At 43.1% G+C, this 21,301-nt stretch overlaps 2 protein-coding genes across 7 annotated transcripts; both read left to right on the top strand.

Annotated features, from left to right (window-relative positions):
* Positions 1 to 2,912: 2,912 nt before the first annotated feature.
* Positions 2,913 to 4,785, top strand: LOC130704615 (uncharacterized). Its single transcript, XM_057526682.1, has 2 exons — positions 2,913 to 3,736; positions 4,593 to 4,785. Exons 1-2 carry the CDS (start codon positions 3,657 to 3,659, stop codon positions 4,750 to 4,752), a joined length of 240 nt encoding a protein of 79 aa, XP_057382665.1. The 5' UTR covers positions 2,913 to 3,656; the 3' UTR covers positions 4,753 to 4,785.
* A 328-nt stretch (positions 4,786 to 5,113) lies between these two features.
* On the top strand, positions 5,114 to 21,239 carry DIABLO (diablo IAP-binding mitochondrial protein). 6 transcript variants are annotated; one of them, XM_057527030.1, is made up of 7 exons: positions 5,114 to 5,246; positions 6,101 to 6,227; positions 9,592 to 9,723; positions 11,834 to 11,944; positions 12,131 to 12,227; positions 19,061 to 19,231; positions 20,655 to 20,774. In XM_057527030.1, exons 1-6 carry the CDS (start codon positions 5,197 to 5,199, stop codon positions 19,228 to 19,230), a joined length of 687 nt encoding a protein of 228 aa, XP_057383013.1. In that variant the 5' UTR covers positions 5,114 to 5,196; the 3' UTR covers position 19,231; positions 20,655 to 20,774. The 6 variants fall into 6 exon arrangements, with proteins under 6 accessions (XP_057383013.1, XP_057383012.1, XP_007189632.1 ...); XM_057527029.1 differs by having other exon boundaries at positions 19,058 to 19,231; XM_007189570.2 differs by lacking the exon at positions 19,061 to 19,231 and having other exon boundaries at positions 11,900 to 11,944; positions 20,655 to 21,239.
* Positions 21,240 to 21,301: the final 62 nt, after the last annotated feature.

The raw sequence follows: 21,301 nt of genomic DNA, 5'->3' as shown, positions 1-21,301 counted from the left end.
TTTAATGTTCTGAGCTCAGGATCTTCATTAGAGACCTCTGGAAATATATTAAGGATGGTGGGATGGATAATCTATACAGCCACACAGATGGGTCCAGTTCTTAAGAAAGCAGGGACCAAGCAGGTAAAAATGAAAATAAAAGTGGAAGGTCCGACCCCTAATAAATAGTGCTGAATTTCTTAAAGGTGCATCCTGCCTAGGGCAGTGGCTGAGTGCTGGGGGCCTAGGGCTAGTATTATCACTGAGCTGAGATTTCTTTTTCCTGCAGAACATGGCACATTCCATTCAGTGTCACCAGTCTCTACCTTATCTGGTCATTAAGGCAAGTTGTGTTCCTTCTGGTTTTGATTCCTCTGCTTCTAAAAAGCAAGAGGTTTGGAAGAGCTTCTTTCCCCAGAACAAGATTATGATCTGCCTGATCAACTAAGTCGGTATGGGTCCCATGCTTATCAAGGGCTTTTTACATTGAGTAACATAATAATTAGGGAGCAGCTTCCTGAGAATGTAACCATTCAAAGACGCGTTCTTAGTGCACGTGTTACTAACGCTAAGACATTTCAATGGTAGATGCCTCCAGTTTTCTTCCCTGCCCATCGTGGGCCGCACCATCCAGCCAGGCCCACTGTGAGCAGTGGCAGCTTTGCTTCTCCAGCATCCGGCAGCTCCCTCTCCCTGGTAAGTGCCACACGTGCTTCCCCAGCAGTCTGCAGACACACCCTATTCGGCCTCTGGCATTTATCTTGCTAGAAGACACCCAGCCCCATTTCAGTCCGTGGTCCGGTGACTTCATCCACCTCTGGTGCAGCTTGTCAATGATCTTGGAGTCCAGCTGCTACCCTTCCTACAGGAGACTGCTAGACTGCAGGACGGAGGAGCTTGGGTGCTGGTGGGGGAGTTGGAAATCTCCCTCCTGCTCCATCCCAGTGTCTGGAGGAGTTAAGGCCAAGAAGGGGACCAAATTGATGGTTTCACAGCCCTTGCCTGAGTCTCCATCCAAATTAGCTGATCCCCGTCTTTGCTGAGAGCCAAAGTCAGTGTCCTTCCCCAGGTGTCATTTCTACTGTTAATTAGTACCTGTATATGTTTTCCTCACTTTCTTTCGCTAGTGGAAGTCTCTTAGCACACTGCATGTTATGAGTGAAGGAGAAATTCTGTACTTTTTAAAAATCTCCTTAATGTAAGAATGAGGGGTAGAAGAGGGAATATTTAAAAGATTAGCTACTCGAGGATTTAACTTGGCTTTGACATTCAGTATTTGGAAAGGTCTTAAAATGATTCCTGTTTTAGGAATCCTTTTTCAGGTACTTGTTGTCCCAGGGAGATTAGTTTATACCTTCCAGCCCCAGCGGTTGTGAGTCTCAGCTGCTTTAGAGAATGAAATCCACCTTGTCTGTAAGTGTTTTCGGCTCATGGGATTCAATTCAAGTCCAGTCAAGTCTCCTTGGCTGGGGTTTTGTCCTGTGAACAGGTACTCAGTTGTGTCTCGTGTGTCTGCATTCACTGGTGACTCTATACTTGCTTGCTCCGAGCATAGTTAGGTCAGCTCCTAAAAATGCATTCAGCAGAAGACTTCAAAACATCAATTGCTTCATTTGTATGCAAATAGAAAGTGGTGGATAATTATATATTATACGCCTTTGTGTAAGTTCATTTAATACTTGAAGCAGTCTTTGTCTCAAAGGAGTGTGCCCTTACTGAGAAAAAGGGTATGTGAATGGTACGTTTATTCTTGGAGAGGGTGGATTGTTTACATCATGTCTGGACTTTTGTCTAGTTGGGTAGACGGTTCTACACCAGCAGTCCCACCAAAAAGAAGTCTACATAGACAAAGAAGTCTACATAGACACTATTGTGTGTCATACTGTACACTTTTGAATTTTAGCCAACAGAGAAATAAGTATTTGAACTGTAGTTTAACTGTGGAGCAAGAGACTAATGGTTAAAAGGAGGAGGATTAAAAACAGCACATTTAGTTCTTGAAGAGAACTGGGAAGGGAGGGTCTCCGTGCGATAGTCCCCTTTAGCTCTGCCCTCACGGCAAGTGGATTATGATTAATCCGACGTGGAGTCCGTCTCTTGTTCTCAGTTGTATGTTAAAGACTGGCCTGTCACCAGGAGGAAGTGTTTGTATTCAGCCGAGTTGAACTCAAGAAGAAATACTTTAAAAAAAAAAAAAACAAAACACCAGAACGGACTGAGTATCTAAAGCAGCCAGGAAGAGGGGCTGTAATAAAGATGGCAAGGCAGAGAAATACAGATATCACATAGACTATGAATTATAAACAGACTGTGAATTATACTCTAGAGCCTGGTGTATTATATTCAATCATATGATTTAACGATGACCTACTGTAGAAAATAGAGGATGCCTTTTTGTCATCCAGCAATTAAAGGCAGTAATGTAAAATTTCTCAGATTCTCTTCTCAGTGAATGCATATGAACTTCAAGCTACATAATGTTTCTCAGCTCCAGTTACTCCGTTGCTGTAAAATACCCCCAAATTGGGTGGTGACTAGAGTCTGCAAAGGCTGGAACACATAACTGACTTGAGATATCCATTTGAAGGATGTGAGAGTTAAAGGGGAACAGAATCAGGCCTATTTTAATAGCCTTTTTCATCTGTTACTTTGGTGTGGGATGAGGGTATAAATCTCAGCTGTACTTTCTTTGCTGTGACTTGGCAGGACACAGAGCCCTCCAGATGACCAGTTCTCTGGGGGAGCAATTACTACTCACTGGCTTCCTGCGCAGCTTGATAATATTCTGCTCCTGTTTTCAGCCCAGCTGCGGCGGGGCAATGATTTGATAATAAGAGATCCTGATCAAATTAGAGAGCCATTTGCTTCTGGATGATGATGTTGATAAAAGGGTTGATGTCCACACTGCCTGGTTTTTTTTAAAGGTCAAAACATATTCTTACTACAAACTACTACAAAAAGCAGAAGAATCAGAAGCAGCATAAAGTTTGTGCTTTCTTTTCCCTTCATTGTTACATCTGGGAAAGGGTCTGTTCTTTATTGGCTGAAATCCTGACTGGTTCTTTTTGCCTCGCATTTGGAGGAGTTGAAATTGGAAGTGGGCACATTGGGAAGGTGGCTGTATAATGAGTCTCTAACCTGCTAAACTCTGTGAATTAGAATCAAGCACTTGGGAGCTTTTGGTTCTCTGAGCTGGTTCTCACACACACACACACACATACACAAATGCTCGAACTTGCATATGTTTTAAGACAACAGCTTTTGCTTTAGCGGGGCAGTCATGAGTGTTGTATGTACGGTGGTTCTTCTTGTCTGAGACTCAGGAGTAGGATGGGACTGCTCTCCGTGGGAGTCTGTTAGGATTTGGACTGTATCCACCTGCAGTGTTTAGAAAAGCCAGACAAGAGGCATGAAATCCCCCCTAGTGTGCCACTTGCCCAGCCCATCTAAGTCAGGAGCTTTGCAGGCAAGTTCAGAGCTCTGTGGGCCGTTGTGGTGACATAGGCAGAGGGCGGGCAGGGTTGCCAGCGCCCCGCCTGGTCTGGGATCGCCTGTGCGCAGCTCTGTGAGAGCTCAGGGACCACGTGAAGATTGTGATTGGTCCCTAGACCACACCTAGTTGGTGAGTGCAGCTGCTGCCTGAAAATCCCTCAGCTCTGCTGACATCGCTGGAGTGCATGCAAGCCTACCTTTGGACACCAGACCGGAGAGGGACCGTGGAGCTGCTGCGGTGGACGAGTCGTGGAAACTTTCCTGAGTGAGTGAAATGGGGAGAAAGGGAAGCTGGTGGCTGGCACTGAGGGGCGTTGCTGGGCAGGGCAGCAGTGGAGGTAAAGAAGTGGTTTGTGATTGTTACTATATGATTCCATCTGTGGTGGAAGTTAGAGCGCTGGAGCAGATGCCAAGAGCACGATGGGGAAGGAGATTAGCCCAGAATCAAATTGATACCCACCTCTTGGCACTCCTGCTATCCTGGCTGGCCAGAAGGGCAAGCATGCCTGGCCACAAAGCAGGGATCCTCAAACTCTTGTGTACTAATAAGCCTTGGGGCCAGAGGAATTGCAGAGGGGCTGCAGTGAGGGTCTGCTGTTTTCCCCCTACTCAAAAGGCTCTTTCTTCTCTTCCCCTCCCAAGTAGCGCTGACAGCCGGGGCTGCAGCTTGAATGATGGCAAAAGAAAGCTTTACTTCACCAGCCCATTAGCAGCACTCACAACATTAAAAATGAAGGAGGTGGATGGGAAGAGAGGGCTGGGGATGAAGACCAGTGCAGCAGCGGGGTCTGGGAACCGCCAGGCTTCTCTCTTCTCTGAGCCTAGATCCAGATCGGGAGCCGAAGAATGAGGGGAACTTTCGGTTTAAAAGAATTCTGTAGTGTCAATGCAGAGTGTCCAGGTTGTTGTTAATGGAGAAAATCAGCACTTTGGGCTTCCTTAGCCTTAGGAAAGAATGTTCACTCTGTAGAGGGCCGGGACCTAGTCTAGCCCCCTGTGTCCACGCTGCCTATAACAGTGCCTGGCTCAGCAGCGCTTGCTCAGGGTCCAGCGGAGGTTGGTCAAGGGAGGGAACCGTCCTCTTTGCGTGCTCAGGCTCTCCCGGGTGCCCTGCTCCGCAGGTCCTCGGGCCTCCCGCGCAGGGCGATGCCGGCCTCGACCACCATCCACGTGCTGCAGCTGCTGCGGGAGCTGCTGGCCTTCGTGCTCCTCAGCTACACGGTGCTCATCGGGGCGCTGCTGCTGGCCGGCTGGACCACCTATTTCATGGTGCTGAAGTGACAGCGCCGCTGGCCCGGCTCCCCGCCCCTCCCGCCTCCCGCCCCGCCCCTGCCCCAGCAGCAGCCTGCCCAGCAGAGCGCTGCTCCGCCTCCGACTTCTGTCCTCACGGACCCGCACGGCCAGCTAACGAGAAAACTCTCCCGAGGTGAGGGGCCCCAGTCCAAGCACCCGCCACGACGGCCGACTTGGCTCCGCCCGCTCCGCGTCCTCACACGGCCCGCCCCGCCCCACGCGGAAGCTCCGGCAGTTGGGTGTCCGGCCAGGCCGTTATAGCCGTTACCCTCAGCCCCGCCCCCCCTCCCCGTCTGTCCAATCCCGGCTGCGCCCTCGGGCGGGGGGCGTGGTCATGTGAAGCGGCCCTCTCAAGTGGGGGCCGTGCCCCGCCCCCCGCTCACAAAGGGGCGTCACTTCCGGCGTGTGCGCGTGGGGTCCGTCCGACGCGGAATGGCGGCTCTACGGAGTTGGCTGTCGCGGAGCGTAGCCTCCTTCTTCAGGTAGGGCTGAGGCCGTGTAGGAGGTCAGGGTCGGACAGAGGGAGGGGACGCTGAGAGCGCCGCACCCGGGCCGCAGCCCCGGCCTTGCGGGCGCGCGCTTCCCGTCTCGGCCGAGAGGGTCACGGCGTCCCGCCCCTCTCGGAGGTCTGAGGACGTCCCGCCTCTGCCTCGGGCCAGAGGCCTCCCGCCTCCTCGGCCAAGCCCGGCCTTCGTGTCTCACTGACGGCTTTTCCGTTTTCCCACCTGCCGAAAGCGCGTTCCCCCATCCTCGGGCTGTCTTTTGGGGGGCGCTCGGCCTGCCCGCGAAGTGACTCTCGTTGGCCCATTGAAGTCACTGGGGAGAGTAGGGGGAGAGGCCCGGGCAGGCGGCGGGTTCCCGGAAGAGGTTTTCCGTGAGGGCGGAGGAGCCCCAGGAACTTGCCGGTCTCCCCGCGGGCCCTGCTCCCTAGGCCTCTTGACGCCTGCGGGCTCCAGGGGACCATCAGAGCCCCTGCAGCCTAGGCCAGAGGGCCAGCGCTTAATCCTGCCTGCAGAAGCGTTTTATTTTGGCCTGAGTTTTTTAAAAGCTTTGAGACCACCTCTTAAACGTTCACACCTGGTAACTCTTAAACTGCGGCACCGTCGGCCCGCATTCCCGCGCGGGGAGCCAAGTAGCGGTTTCTTCTTCGCGCCCGGGCCTTTCCGGTCCACCCCGCTCCCCACAGAGCCCTGTCGTGTGGAAGGCCACCCTGCGTCGTCATTTGGGTTCCAGCGTGGCCGGCGTTTGAGTCTCCAGCCCCTGCAAATATCAGTAAATTGAAGAGGCTTTTACAGGTTGGTGGTTGTGCCTTACTAAATTTGACTTCCGCTTCCAGGTACAGACAGCGTGTGCCAGTCGTGGCTAACTGTGAGAAGCGCTGTTTCTCGGAATTGATAAGACCATGGCACAAAGCCGTGGCTGCTGGATTCGGGGTAGCCCTGTGTGCAGTTCCTATTGCACAGGTGAAGTACCGTCCTGTCGCTCCGTGTTGTTTGTCCTTGTGTCCTGTGTCCTCTTGAAGTCTCAGGTGGGCCGTGAAGCATCTGACAAACTCTCATGGTTTTACCCCGCGCTCCTCCCCACCCGCATGTGATGGTATGCTTTCTAGTGTGTCGGCATCTTCGTTTCAGAGCTGAGCAAATATAATAATATTTCCATTTTAATAGTAGTATTTGGTAGGAACACTATGTCAAGTTGGTCAGATTGTATGAAGAGGGAAGAGAGAAAAGAACATATTACAGTATCAACAAAATAGTCTTTCATTCAACAAAAATTTCTTGGGCAGCTTTTATGTGCCATGCACACTGAGACCGTACGAGCAAATCAAACGAAGTTTCTGCTTTCATGAAGCTTACATTCTGGAGAGAAGGAAGAGGAGAAAGTGGAATGAGAGGGGGAGAGAGAGAGAAATAGATGAGCTCAGCTCACAGAGTTAGCTCAGGACCAGAATGTGCTTTGACTTCTGTACTTTGTGGGCCATTGTAGAGCTTTGGATTTTATTATGGAAAAGAAGCCACAGAGGATTTTAACATAAGATTATTATGATCTGACATAAGTTTTTAAAGGTTGCTGTGTGGAACTAAAAAGACCAGCAGGGGTCCAGGCATGAGATGATCGTGGGCTTGGATCAGGTGGGGGGGAAGCCGGCTGAATGTGATCAGCTGGAGTTGCTGATGGGTTAGGTGTGAAGTATGTAACTTCGATTCCAATGCTTTTAAAAGGCCTAAGCAACTGAAAGAATGGTGTTGCCATATACTGGGATGGAGAGGAATGGGTTTTGGGAGGAAGAAACCAAGAGTTCAGTTTTGGAAATGACATCTAGGTGGAGTTGTCAAGTAGACAGTGATATGAAAGTGGTACCTTATTAAAAAATTGTTGGTTATATGCTTTATCGGGAAGACCTAAATAAGAAATTGGCAAACCCCATTTTGGCAACACATTCCTGATACTTAAATGTGTGTTTATCATAGCAACAAGATTAATTCCATCTATCACAAGTATTTTCAGCATCTTCTGAGGCTCACTCATGAGCCTTTCCCTTTTTGTGCTCACTTCAGCCCTCATCTCTGTGTACTAATGACCCTTTAACCCTAAAATCCTTACTTGGACACCAAGCCATTTTCAGTCATTGTTAGGACAGCCTTTTCTTTCTTCCTCCAAAAGATTTTTTGTGTGTTTATCCTTTTTTTTTTTAATGTTTACCTATTTTATTTATTTGTTTGGTTGCGCTGGGTCTTAGTTGCGGCTCCCCGGCTCCTTAGTTGCAGCATGTGCACTCGTAGTTGCGGCACGCGTGTGGGATCTAGTTCCCTGACCAGAGATAGAACCCGGGCCCACTGCATTGGGAGCGCGGAGTCTTAACCACTGTGCCACCAGAGAAGTCCCCTGTGTTTGTCCTTTCTAGTTCGTATACTATTCTTAAGCCCTAGTTACCTCAGTTCTAGGCCACATGCCAGGAGCCTCTGGTTGACAGGAGCCTCTAGTCATTCTCCTGCAGGAACAGCAATGCCACTTCCGTTCTTCAGAGCCTGCAGTGGCTCCCCATAATGTGTTACAGAACTAAAATCCAGCAAACTCTCCTCGCGCTCCAGTGCCCTAGCCAGTCTCATCTCCCTTGTGCCATCCACTCCACCCAGGCTAGATTCCCGACATCCCCTGCATACATCATACGTGTTCTTTTCCTCATTGTTTCTTCTCACCCAGGACGCATGTCCATTCTAATCCTAGTTGTCTTGAGACCCAAATCCCACCTCTTTTTAAAGCCTTTCCTAGTTCCTGGCCAACAATGATTTCCCTCTCTGACCACTTATATTGTCTATTTTGATATTTGATGATAATCTGTTTGACTCCCCTGAGTCAGCAGAGCATAATGTAAACTTTGGAGTGAGATTTGGTTTGAGGTCTACATGTGTACTTTTGGGGAGAGTTACATAACTATTCTGAGCTTCCGTTTCCTCATTAAAAGAGAAGTGCTAATACCTAGACTGTTGTGAGGAACAAGTAAACGTGCATTGTAAAATGGAGAGCATTATGAAGACACAAATTATCAGAATAGGTCAAAATTAGCTTCTCACGAGCGGAGATGATACCATTCTTTCCATCATTCTTTCCTTTCTAGCCCCTCAGTGCGAGGTACATAATGCTTACTTAGTTGATTGAAATATAAATGTGATAAAATTCATGATTTGTTTGTGTATCAGAGATATTTTTTTTTTAATTAATTAATTTATTTATTTATTTTGGACTGTGTTGGGTCTTCGTTTCTGTGCGAGGGCTTTCTCTAGTTGTGGCAAGCGCAGGCCACTCTTCATCGCGGTGCGCGGGCCTCTCACTGTCGCGGCCTATCTTGTTGCGGAGCAGAGGCTCCAGACTCGCAGGCTCAGTAGTTGTGGCTCACGGGCCTAGTTGCTCCGCGGTGTGTGGGATCTTCCCAGACCAGGGCTCGAACCCGTGTCCCCTGCATTGGCAGGCAGACTCTCAACCACTGCACCACCAGGGAAGCCCCAGAGATATTTCTTGATTGCTACTTTCAACAGGTAGTGATTCAGTGTGCTTATACTTTAAATAGCAAAACGACAACAGATGATAGAGGGATTGGTTTGTTAGTTCTGATACCGTAAATCCTCTGCTATGGGAGAAAAAGGGAGAGTTAGGGATGACTTGTCATCATAGTTGCCAATACTTAATCGAAGTGGCCACCACATTCCCTTAACTCGTCAGTTAGTTATACTGCCCTTTTTTTTTTTTTTTTTAAACATAACAGCTGAGGTCAGAGGGAAGCGTCTCCTCTCCCCCACATCAAGACTGTACAGCTCATTCTGCAGATTTGCCCTCTCCACCGTTTACTTTCTTAGACTCAGCTTAATCCTTATCAACTCTATGAAGCCTTTTCTAAGTTATTCTCATTCAACGTAGAAGTGATTGCTGTCTTACGTGTGCCCCTCCAGACTTCTTCCACAGCTCCCATGGTACTTGATTGCATTAATTTTCTAGTTTATCTTTATATCCCAAGCATCTAGCACTGTGGTAATGAATGAATCATAACTTCATGAAATTTGTTGATTATAAATACTAGACTTTTATTTGATAAAAAGAAATACTTTGCTTTTTGGAGCAGAGAATAAGCAACAAAAGTAGGTAGAAAGCATATTCTAGAATTATTTGCATATGTTGTCTTAAATAGCGAAAATAAAGCTTAAAAAGAAAAAGTTAACACAGAAGCATCGTAGTGCAGTTGCAGTGTGAGAATTACATTTTTCACGTGGCTGTCTATGATCTCAGCTGGAGCTTTAGGTTCAAAATTGACTAAAAATGTTTGTGTTTCAGAAACCGGAGCCTCATTCTCTTAGTAATGATGCATTAATGAGGAGGGCTGTGTCTTTGGTAACAGATAGCACCTCTACCTTTCTCTCTCAGACCACATATGCATTGATTGAAGCAATCACTGAATATACTAAGGTAAGTGTCCTCTTGTTAAGTCTTGGTCATCTAAGTCAGTGGTTAGCAAACTATGGCTCACAGATCAAATCGGGTCTGATGCCTGCGTTTGTAGTTTGATTGGTACAGGGTCAGGCTCGTTTTTTTTGTGTATTGTCTATGACTGCTTTCGTGAGTTGAATAGTTGCAAACAGAGACTGTAGGGCCACTCTCTGGCCCTTTACAAAAAAAAGTGGGCTGAGTCCTGATCTAAATTACTGGTTTTTAGACTTTCTCCAGGAACCCTTTTTATTATTCATTTTATTTTATTTAAAAAAAAATTTTAATTGAAATATAGTTGATTTACAATGTTGTGTTAATTTCTACTGTACAGCAAAGTGATTCAGTTACACATATATTCTTCTTCATATTCTTTTCCATTATGGTTTATCACAGGATATTGAATATAGTTCCCTGTGCTATACAGTAGGACCTTGTTGTTTATCCATTCTCTATATAATAGTTTGCATCTGCTAATCTCAAACTCCCAATCCATCTTTCCCTCACCTCCCTCCCCCTCGGCATCCACAAGTCTGTTCTCTGTATCTGCGAGTCTGTCTCTGTTTTGTAAGTTCATTTGTAGCATTATTTTAGATTCCACATACAAGTGATATCATATGATTTGTCTTTCTCTTTCTGGGTTACTTCACTTAGTATGATCATCCATGTTGCTGCAAATGGCATTATTCCATTTTTTTAAAATAAATATTTATTTATTTATTTTTGGCTGAGTTGGGTCTTTGTGGCTGTGCATGGGCTTTCTCTAGTTGTGGCAAGCAGGGGCTACTCTTCATTGCGGTGTATGGGCTTCTCCTTGTGGTGGCTTCTCTTGTTGCAGAGCATAGGCTCTAAGCGTGCGAGCTTCAGTAGTTGTGGCTCGCGGGCTCTAGGGCGCAGACTCAGTAGTTGTGGCGCACGGGTTTTGTTGCTCCGCGGCATGTGGGATCTTCCCAGACCAGGGCTTGAACCTGTGTCCCCTGCGTTGGCAGGCAGATTGTTAACCACTGTGCCACCAGGGAAGCCCCTGTTCCATTCTTTTTTATGGCTGAGTAATATTCCATTGTATATATGTACCACATCTTTATCCATTCATCTGTCAGTGAACATTTAGGTTGCTTCCATATCTTGGCTACTATAAATAGTGCTGCTATGAACATAGGGGTGTGTGTATCTTTTTGAATTAGAGTTTTGCTTTATCCTCATTTAATGTAGGGCCCCTGCAGGTGGGACACTCGCCCTCTGGGACGGGGCTGTGGTCGGCCTCACTGTACAGGAACGCTTTTTAAAAGAAAAATCTTAAATATAGCAGCCCAGTATATAAGACAAGGGGACCACACTGATCTGGTTCAGTTGGGGGTACCACGGGCTTCTGTGTGAGGACAGTTTGAAAACCACTGATCTGAGCTAATAGAGAGTATATGGATAATCAGAATCATTTTTTTTTTTAATGGCTCTGATGTCCTGCTAGCCATCTTTTTTTTTTTTTTTTAATTTATTTTATTTATGGCTGTGTTGGGTCTTCGTTTCTGTGCGAGGGCTTTCTCCAGTTGTGGCAAGCAGGGGCCACTCTTCATCGCGGTGCGCGGGCCTCTCGCTATCGCGGCCTCTCTTGTTGCGGAGCACAGGCTCCAGACGCGCAGGCTCAGCAATTGTGGCTCACGGGCCCAGCCGCTCCGCGGCATGTGGGATCTTCCCAGACCAGGGCTCGAACCCGTGTCCCCTGCATTGGCAGGCGGATTCGCAACCACTGCGCCACCAGGGAAGCCCCCAGAATCATTTTTAAAAGTCTCATTTATATGTTTCTTTACCTTCATTTTCCAGCAGCTTTATTCCCAGATTTCTGAGTTTTCCATCTGCATTATGTTCTTTTTGTATGTCTAAATTGCTAACAAGCTTTTAAAACACAAAAGTTGACAAGTAGAGATACTGATGTCTTAGGATAATGCCTCTGCTTCATACAATAGTGCAGGTTCAGTGAGGCAGAAGGACTGAAGAGCCAGTTTGCTGCAATGGGACTTCATCACCTTGAGGTCTAAGTCTCACTAACCCTAATATGTCTCACTTATTTTACTCATTTATTCTATATTTGTAGGCTGTTTATATCTTAATTTCTCTGTACCGACAATACACAAGTTTACTTGGGAAAATGAATTCACAGGAGGAAGATGAAGTGTGGCAGGTGATCATAGGAGCCAGAGTTGAGGTGAGCAAAAAGTTACTTGGCGTTTCTTTATTAGTTCTCCTACCTCATTGTGGTTATCTAAATGATTGAATGAAGGTGTTTTACCAGTAGCTGTTCTCTCAGTCTGCTATTGAATAAATCCATTTAAATGTGCTTACTGACATAATGCAGAGTCATGTTGTCTGAAGTGCTTTGTTTAATTTATAGATGACTTCAAAACAGCAAGAGTACTTGAAGTTGGAAACCACCTGGATGACTGCAGTTAGTCTTTCAGAGATGGCAGCAGAAGCTGCATACCAAACTGGTAGGTTAAAGTTCTTACTGTGGAGGTGCTGTTTGAGTTTTCATCTAGCTGAAAAGTGAGGGAATATTGTGGCTATAATTTTGTGGGAAAATGTTCCCATTTCCAGTATATTAACCAATATTTCATCTGCACAAAGGAAAAATTAATGCCCTTGTAGACCAGACCCATAGAAGCTAGATAGTTAATATCTAGAAAATGAGAAGTGATAACACTACTGTCAGCTGGAAATTTTGATCGCTTCCAAATAGTTTTTGAACATTTTATTTTTTAATAACCTGGATAATTTATGAATAACTAGTATCTATATTTCAGGCTTTGTGGTAAACATTTTTATAGACATTTAACCCCCATAGTTCCTTTAAAGTAGGAGTTACTATCAATCATCATTCCCACTTTATAGATGAAGAAACTGGCAGATAGAGGGGGTTAAGTAATTCACCCAGCATGCTGTGGTACACAGTAAGTAAGCAGCCCAACTGGGATTCAGTGAGGTAGGTCAAATTCTAAAGCCTTTGCCCCTGGTAGCCAGGGCTTCATCCTCTGTGCCTTGGTGCCTGAGTATAGAAAATGCAGTTATTCATTCACCAGGCGTTTTTAAACCATCACTATCCATCCAGTGGGCTTGAGCTGAATGGTTTTCTAATTAAATGTATTTGAGGGAACCCCTCATTTGACATCTTACCTGGTTGGGCCCAAACTATGTCACCACAGAAATTCTTATTAGGAAACTGGTTTGTTAAAGTGCTTTTGTTTTCTGAAATCTTAACGATATAAAAGATTTTTTAAGTAAAAACAAAAAATTCTTAGTTACTAATGCCTGAGGAATAAGAGATTCTGAAAACAGGATTGGAATGAAGAGCGAAACAACAGACGTGTAAAAGTAGCATTTTAGTAGTGGCGCACCAGAGGTGGGAGCAGGGTTTCCAGGTGCAGTGAACAGGGAGGTTTGCTGAGGGTTCTACAGCAGGAACAGTCCCAGGCAGCCCTCACCACTCACTAGGCTTAGATCTAGCAGGAGAAAAGAGGGAGAGTAATTTATAAGCATTATCTGAAAAGAGACATTTTCCCAGAACTGATTGAAAGGGCTCACAAAGGTTCTGAACAGAATTTAAAATATAAATATATCTCATGTGGTTAAAAAAACCAAACAAACATAAACTATACAAAGAAAAATCCTAAAAACTGTAAGAAAAAAACAATTACTTACAAAAGAAGTATAATCAGACATTAATCTTCTTATCTGCAACCCTAGATGCAAGGTGACAAAAAATAACCATCCAAATATCTTTAAAATGTGAGAATAAAAGATGTTTTCAGACATAAAGACTCAGATTACCAACTGCTTATGCTTTCTGGAAAACCTACTCTGTAAAGAAAAATTAGTTTAGAAAGAAGCAACTGAGATACAAAACTAATGAAGAAAATTTAGTAAAACTTGTCAAAAGCTCTGAGTGTTCTTTTTTTTTTTTTAATAAATTAATTTATTTTTGGCTGTGTTGGGTCTTCGTTGCTGTGCATGGGCTTTCTCTAGTTGTGGGGGCTACTCTTTGTTGCAGTGCACGGGCTTCTCATTGCAGTGGCTTCTCTCATGGAGCATGGGCTCTAGGCACACAGGCTTCAGTAGTTATGGCGCACGGGGTTAGTTGCTCTGCAGCATGTGGGATCTTCTTGGGCCAGGGACTGAACCGTGTCCCCTGCATTGGCAGGCAGATTCTCAACCACTGTGCCACCAGAGAAGCCCCCTGAGTGTTAAATTTTTAAGTAATCAATTTGGGGAAGAAGTGAAAGCATGCTAAGCTTTCTTGCTTGAGAAGAGAGAAAATGGCTTAACATTAGACATTGTTAAACACTTCAAAAAGAATTGGGGGGGAAAGGGAAAAGTTGATAAAATTCAGTTAAGGCAGGAAAGGTTTAAGAATTAAAGCCTGTTAATTAGAAAATGCAAAGTAAAATAGAAGAACACATTCAAATATCAGTAATCACAATAACTAAGAATAAATTTATATATTAAATGATACTTTCTGAATGTATTAAAAAATAATTCTAGCTAAAACTGTTTACAGAGGCACATCTAAAACAAAAACACATACGAAGGTTTAGAATTTTAAGATAAACTGAACCATTACTAACAAAAAGAAATCTACCCCAAAAAAGGTGGCTGGCAGAGCAATGTCAGAATCAGAAGGGGGATTCAAGACAAAAAGCATTAAAGGGGACAGAACAGTTCATCAAGACATCAATCATGAAGTATGTGCCTAATGAGGCAAAAACTGATAGATTTACAAGGAGAAATGGAGCTTTATACACATCTCAGGCTCACAGGTCAAGACCAAAACAATTAAAACTATTAAGTGTTGGAACAGAATGATTTTTAAAAGCTTAACCAAATACATATACTGAATACAAAATTTTGCCCTCCCCCCCAAAAAAAATTCTCTTCAAATTCAAATAGTATACAGCATGTACAAAAATTGATTTTTATGCCAAGTGACAAAAAGACTCAGCAAATTACTTGATACCCCCCTTCCTCACCAAAAATCAAAATGGAAATTTAACTCGTACAACTCAATATCAAAAAAAACCCCTGATTTAAAAATGGAAAGAAGATCTGAATAGACATTTTCCAAAGACAACGTACAGATGGCCAATGGGTGCATGAAAAGATGCTCAGCATTGCTAATCAATCATCAGAGAAATGCAAATCAAAACCACAATGAGATATCACCTCACCTGTCAGAATGGCTCTCATAAAAATCATAAATCACAAATGTCGGTGAGAATGTGGAGAAAAGGGAACCCTAGTACACTGTTGGTGGTAATGTAAAATGGTGCAGCCACTGTGATAAACAGTATGGAGGTTCCTCAAAAAACTAAAAATAAACCCACACACCTATGGTCCACTAATCTATGACAAAGGAGGCAAGAATATACAATGGCGAAAAGACAGTCTCTCTTCAATAAGTTGTGCTGGGAAAATTGGACAGCTACATGTGAAAGAATGAAATTAGAACACTCTCTAACACCATACACAAAAATAAACTCAAAATGGATTAAAGACCTAAATGTAAGGCCAGATACTATAAAACTCTTAGAGGAAAACATAGGCAGAACACTCTGACATAAATCACAGCAATATCTTTTTTGATCCACCTCCTAGAGTAATGAAAATAAAAATAAACAAATGAAACCTAATTAAACTTAAAAGCTTTTGCACAGCAAAGGAAACCATAAACAAAACAAAAAGACAACCTATAGAATGGGAGAAAATATTTGCAAACGAAGTGCCCAACAAGGGATTAATCTCCAAAATATACAAACAGTTCACACAGCCCAGTAACAGAAAAACAACCCAATCAAAATATGGGCAGAAGATCTAAATAAACATTTTGCCAAAGAAGACATACACATGGCCAAGAAGCACATTAGAAGATGTCAATATCACTAATTATTAGAGAAATGCAAATCAAAACTGCAATGAGGTGTCACCTCACACCGGTCAGAATGGCCATCAAAAAATCTACAAACAGTAAATGCTGGAAAGGGTATAGAGAAAAGGGAACCCTCCTACACTGTTGGTGGGAATGTAAATTGGTACAACCATTGTGGCAAACAGTATGGAGTTTCCTTAAAAAACTGAAAATAGAACTACCATATGATCCAGCAATCCTGCTCCTGGGCATATATCCAGAGAAAACCATAATTTGAAAAGATACATGCACCCCAGTGTTCACTACAGCACTATTTACAGTAGCCAAGATTCGGAAGCAACCTAAATGTCCATCTACAGAAGAGTGGAGAGAGAAGATGTGGTACATATATACAATGGAATATTACTCAGCCATAAAAAGAACAAAATAATGCCATGTGCAGCAACATGGGTGGACCTAGAGATAGTTATACTGAGTGAAGTAAGTCAGAGAAAGACAAATAATCATATGATACCGCTTACATGTGGAACCAAAAAAAAAAATGATACAAATGAACTTACTTACAAAACAGAAATAGAGTCACAGATGTAGAAAACAAACTTATGGTTACCAGGGGGAAAGGGTGGGGGGAGGGATAAATTGAGAGATTGGGATGGACATATATACACTACTATGTATAAAATAGATAACTAATAAGGACCTACTGTATAGCACAGGGAACTCAATACTCTGTAATGACCTATATGGGAAAAGAATCTAAAAAAGAGTGGATATACGTATATGTATAACTGATTCACCTTACTGTACACCTAAAACTAACAAATCAACTATACTCCAATAAAAATTTTTTTAAAAAGACAATGGTAAAAATAAACTGAAAATAGTGGGAATTCCCTGGTGGTCCAGTGTTTAGGACTCTGCATTTTCATTGCCAAGGGCACGGGTTCAATCCCTGGTTGGGGAACTAAGATCCCACAAGCCGAGCAGCACAGCAAAAAAAAAAAAAAAGAAAAAAAAAGAAGAAGAAAAAAAAAAGAACCATCATATGATCCAGCAGTTCCTTTCCACTCCTGGGTATATCTCTGAAGAAAATGAAACTGTGAATTCAAAAAGATATATGCACCCCAATGTTCATAGCAGCATTATTTACAATAGCCAAGATTTGGAAGCAACCTAAGTGTCCATCAACAGATGAATGGATAAAGATGTGGTGTATATATACAGTAGAATATTACGCAGCCATAAAAGAATGAAATTTTGCCATCTGCAACAACATGGATGGACTTGCAAGGTTTAGTCTTAGTAAAATAAGTCAGACACAAAGACAAATACTGTATGATATCACTTATATGTGGAATCTAAAAAATAAAACTAGTGAATATAACAAAACAGACAGATAAAGAGAACAAACTAGTGGTTACCAGTGGGGAGAGGATGAAGAGGTATAAACTACTATGTATAAAATAAATAAGCTGCAAGGATATATTGAATAGCACAGAAAACATAGCCAGTATTTTATAGTAACTATAAATGGACTAGAACCTTTAAAAATTGTGAATAACTATGTTGTACACCTAAAACTTATATACTATCGTAAATCAACTATACCTCAATAAAGAAAAATGGAAATTTAAAAGTATTTAGAACTGTCATAAGTCTTGTATATAGCAGACCCAGAGAGTTGTATACAAATTAGCTCTTAAATAGAAATTGACCGTTATTTAAAGGCACATGTCATAAATAAAAAGAACAGCAGCCATAAGTGACAGGTAATGTTCACTGTACTAAGAAGAACTGAAAATAAATTAATTAAACTTTTAACCCAGTAAGTTAGAGAAAGCAAAATAAATTCAGACAATGTGGAATAAAAGAAATAAAAGGTATAAGAAGACTAAAAAGAAACAGGGACTTCTCTGGTGGTGCAGTGGTTAAGAATCCACCTGCCAGTGCAGGGGACACGGGTTCAAGCCCTGGTCTGGGAAGATGCCACATGCCATGGAGCAACTAAGCCCGTGCTCCACAACTACTGAGCCTGTGCTCTAGAGCCCACAAGCCACAGCTGCTGAGCCTGCGTGCCACAGCTACTGAAGCCCTCACGCCTAGAGCCCATGCTCCGCAACAAGAGAAGCCACCGCAATGAGAAGCCCACGTACCACAGTGAAGAGCAGCCCCCACTTGCCGCAACTAGAGAAAGCCTGTGTGCAGCAACGAAGACACAATGCAGCCAAAAATAAACAGTCAAAAAGGCAAACTCTGGTTCCTTGAAAAGAATTTAAAAATTAGGTTTGGCAAGTATAACTTTTTAGAGAGCAAAAGTAATATCAGAAGGAGCTATTATAGATATGGAGGGGTTTTTAAATCATACGAGAATATTATGATCTTTATGTAAATCCTAAGTTGGCCCAAGAAGTAAAGAATCCAAGTAAGATCAGTAACCACAAAAGTTGAAATAGTATTCACAAAGAATCTGTTCCCCCAAAGTAGACACTAAGCCCAGGCAGTTTTGTGGGAGAGTTTTATCAAATCTTCAAGAAACATAATTCCTATGTTACAGAAAGTGTACCAAAAAATGATGACAAACCTCCCAACTATTATAATTGTCTAAAGCCAGCGTAGGCCTGATCCCAAACTGGACTTGCCCAGCACCAGAACAAAAAAACTATAGTTCAGTATCACTTATGAATATAGATATAAATCAAATATAGCCATTTATCTTCAAAATAAAATGATAATTCAACATTAAAAAAACCTATCAAGAGAACATAGACAAAACATTCTCTGACATAAATCATAGCAATGTTTTCTTAGGTCAGTCTCCCAAGGCAATGGAAATAAAAACAAAAGTAAACAAATGGGACTTAATCAAGCTTTTGCACAGAAAAGGAAACCATAAACAAAACGAAAAGACAGCCTACACAGTGGTAGAAAATATTTGCAAACAATGTGACTAAAAAGGGCTTAATTTCCAAAGTATATAAACAGCTCCTACAACTCAACGACAAAAAAGCAAACAACCCAATCGAAAAATGGGCCGAAGACTTAAGTAGACATTTCTCCAAAGAAGAAATACATATGGCCAATAGACACATGAAAACATGCTCAACATCGCTAATTATTAGAGAAATGTAAATCAAAACTACAATGAGGTACCACCTCACACCAGTCAGAATGGCCATCATTAAAAAGTCTACAAATAACAAATGCTGGAGAGGGTATGGAGAAGAGGGAACTCTCCTACACTGTTGGTGGGAATGTAAGTTGGTGCAGCCTCTGTGGAAAACTGTATGGAGGTTCCTCAGAAAACTAAAAATAGAGTCGCCATATGATCCAGCAATCCCACTCCTGGGCATGTATCTGGACAAAACTATAATTCAAAAAATATATGCACCCCTATGTTCACAGCAGCACTATTCACAATAGCCAAGACATGGAAACAACTTAAATCTCCATTGACAGATGAATGGATAAAGAAGATGTACATATTATACAATGGAATACTACTCAGCCATAAAAAAGAACGAAAGAATGCCATTTGCAGCAACATGGATGCAACTAGAGATTATCATGCTAAGTGAAGTAAGTCAGAAAGAGAAAGACAAATACCGTATGGTATCACTTATATGTGGAATCCAAAATACGACACAAATGAACCTATCTATGAAACAGAAACAAAATCAGGGACATAGAGAACAGACTGGTAGTTGCCGAGGGCATTAGGGGAGGGATGGAGTGGGAGGCTGGGGTTAGCAGATGTAAGCTTTTATATATAGGATGGATAAACAACAAGGTCCTACTGTATAGCCCAAGGAACTCTATTCAATATCTTATGATAAACCATAATGGAAAAGAAAATTAAAAAAAGAATGCATATATATGTGTAACTGAATCACTTTGCTGTGCAGCAGTAACTAACACAACATTGTATATCAACTACATTTCAATAAAAGTAAAATTTTTAAAAAATCTACATATAGCAAAAAAAAAAACCCTATCAACATTTAATTCACTACTTGAGATTATCTACAGTAGATTATAGGAGAAAAGCCACTTGTGTAATCATATCAGTGTATGCCCCAGAAGCCTTCAGTAAAAGGTAGTGCCCATTTCCGATTTAAATCTGAGTACAATTATAGAGAGAATGTTCCTAACATAATGGTTAAATAATCCTATTTCATAGTGAAATATGAGAAGCATTTCCATCAACGTCAGAAATAAAAGGATGCCTGCTATCCTCCACTACCTTTCTACAAGGTACTAAAGGTTCTCATTAATGCAGTAACATAGAAAAGAACAGCTTGAATGTTCTGTAGATGAATTAATAAATATGGATATGTGATGAAATACACTAGCAGCAGGTAAAATGATAGCGCTCAAAAACAAAATTGCAAAATATGTTCAATAAATACTGTTTGTGCCATTATGTAGATTTATAGTCATAAAAATTTTTTCTATGTATTCCATATGAATGTAGTAACTTTTTAAAAAAGATCCAGTTGGCTTTATTCAACAGTTCACGAATTGGACAGCAGCCCATCTAGTAAATAGATGAAATGTTACTTTATAGTAACATTTTAAAGGATGAGAAGGGTGCCCTTTAAACTTCTAAAAGATGTTATCTCTGAAGATTGGGTAGGGTGAGGAAAGAGATGTTTGACAATTTCATTAGTGATCTCTTCATTTGTCAAAAAGAAATGTATTACTTGTGCAGTTAAAAAAATTAAAATCTTAAAACATCTATACTAAGAGCTGAGTAGCTATAAAGATGATTGTGGGAATTGCATTTGATAATTATAACAATGGTGGCTGCTGATAGCTGGAGGAGAATGCCAGGGTTTTGACAACAAAGAGTAAAATGCAGACCTGGATGTGGAGGGTAGAGGGTTCTCTGCTTTGCAGGGAGGGCAGGGGAAGTGGCCCCAAGAAAGGCTCAGATTGACAACCACAGAACCCCCAGGCTTTCCTTGTGTCCACTCAGCATAAGTGGCCCATCTTTTGGCAGGAGCGGACCAGGCGTCTGTAACCGCCAGGAGTCATATCCAGCTGGTGAGATCGCAGGTGCAGGAGGTGCGCCAGCTTTCCCAGAAAGCAGAAACCAAGTTGGCAGAAGCACAGACAGAAGAACTCCGACAGAAAACACAGGAGGAAGGGGATGAGAGGGCTGAGCCAGAGCAGGAGGCCTACCTGCGTGAGGATTGAGGGCCTGAGCTGCTGCCCACGTCTGCCCACTCGGCCTAGGGAAAGCAAGGGCAGACGCCATCCAGCCCCGGGTCAGCACAGCTTTCTCTGCACAGAGAGGCATGGCAGGCAGGTCCTGCCCTGGCCCATCAGACCAGAGGTCATTGTGAGCTGTGAGTGCCTGACCCCTATCTCCCCGGTCTCAGGCTTCTACTGGACCTGGTTCTTAGCCCTGCAGCCTGCAGGGCACTGCACCCTGTTTAACATTTCACCCTGCTCAGCACAGCTGCCCTCTCACCCATCGATCTTTTTACCTCCCACCCAGAGCATCTCACCAACCTGGCCAGAGAGAAGGGGCTTCTCTGTCATGTCCACAAGTTCAGTAGCTATTAAACCTCAGTTTCCCATCTACATTTTCAAATATGATTATTTGCTCCCTCCATAGGGATGTGAGTTTTTTGGGGAAAGGGG

Source organism: Balaenoptera acutorostrata, chromosome 13 (genome assembly GCF_949987535.1).
Source record: "Balaenoptera acutorostrata chromosome 13, mBalAcu1.1, whole genome shotgun sequence".
NCBI classification, from domain to species: domain Eukaryota; kingdom Metazoa; phylum Chordata; class Mammalia; order Artiodactyla; family Balaenopteridae; genus Balaenoptera; species Balaenoptera acutorostrata.
Note: the sequence above shows the minus strand (reverse complement) of the source record. Positions and strands in the feature narration are given on the sequence as shown.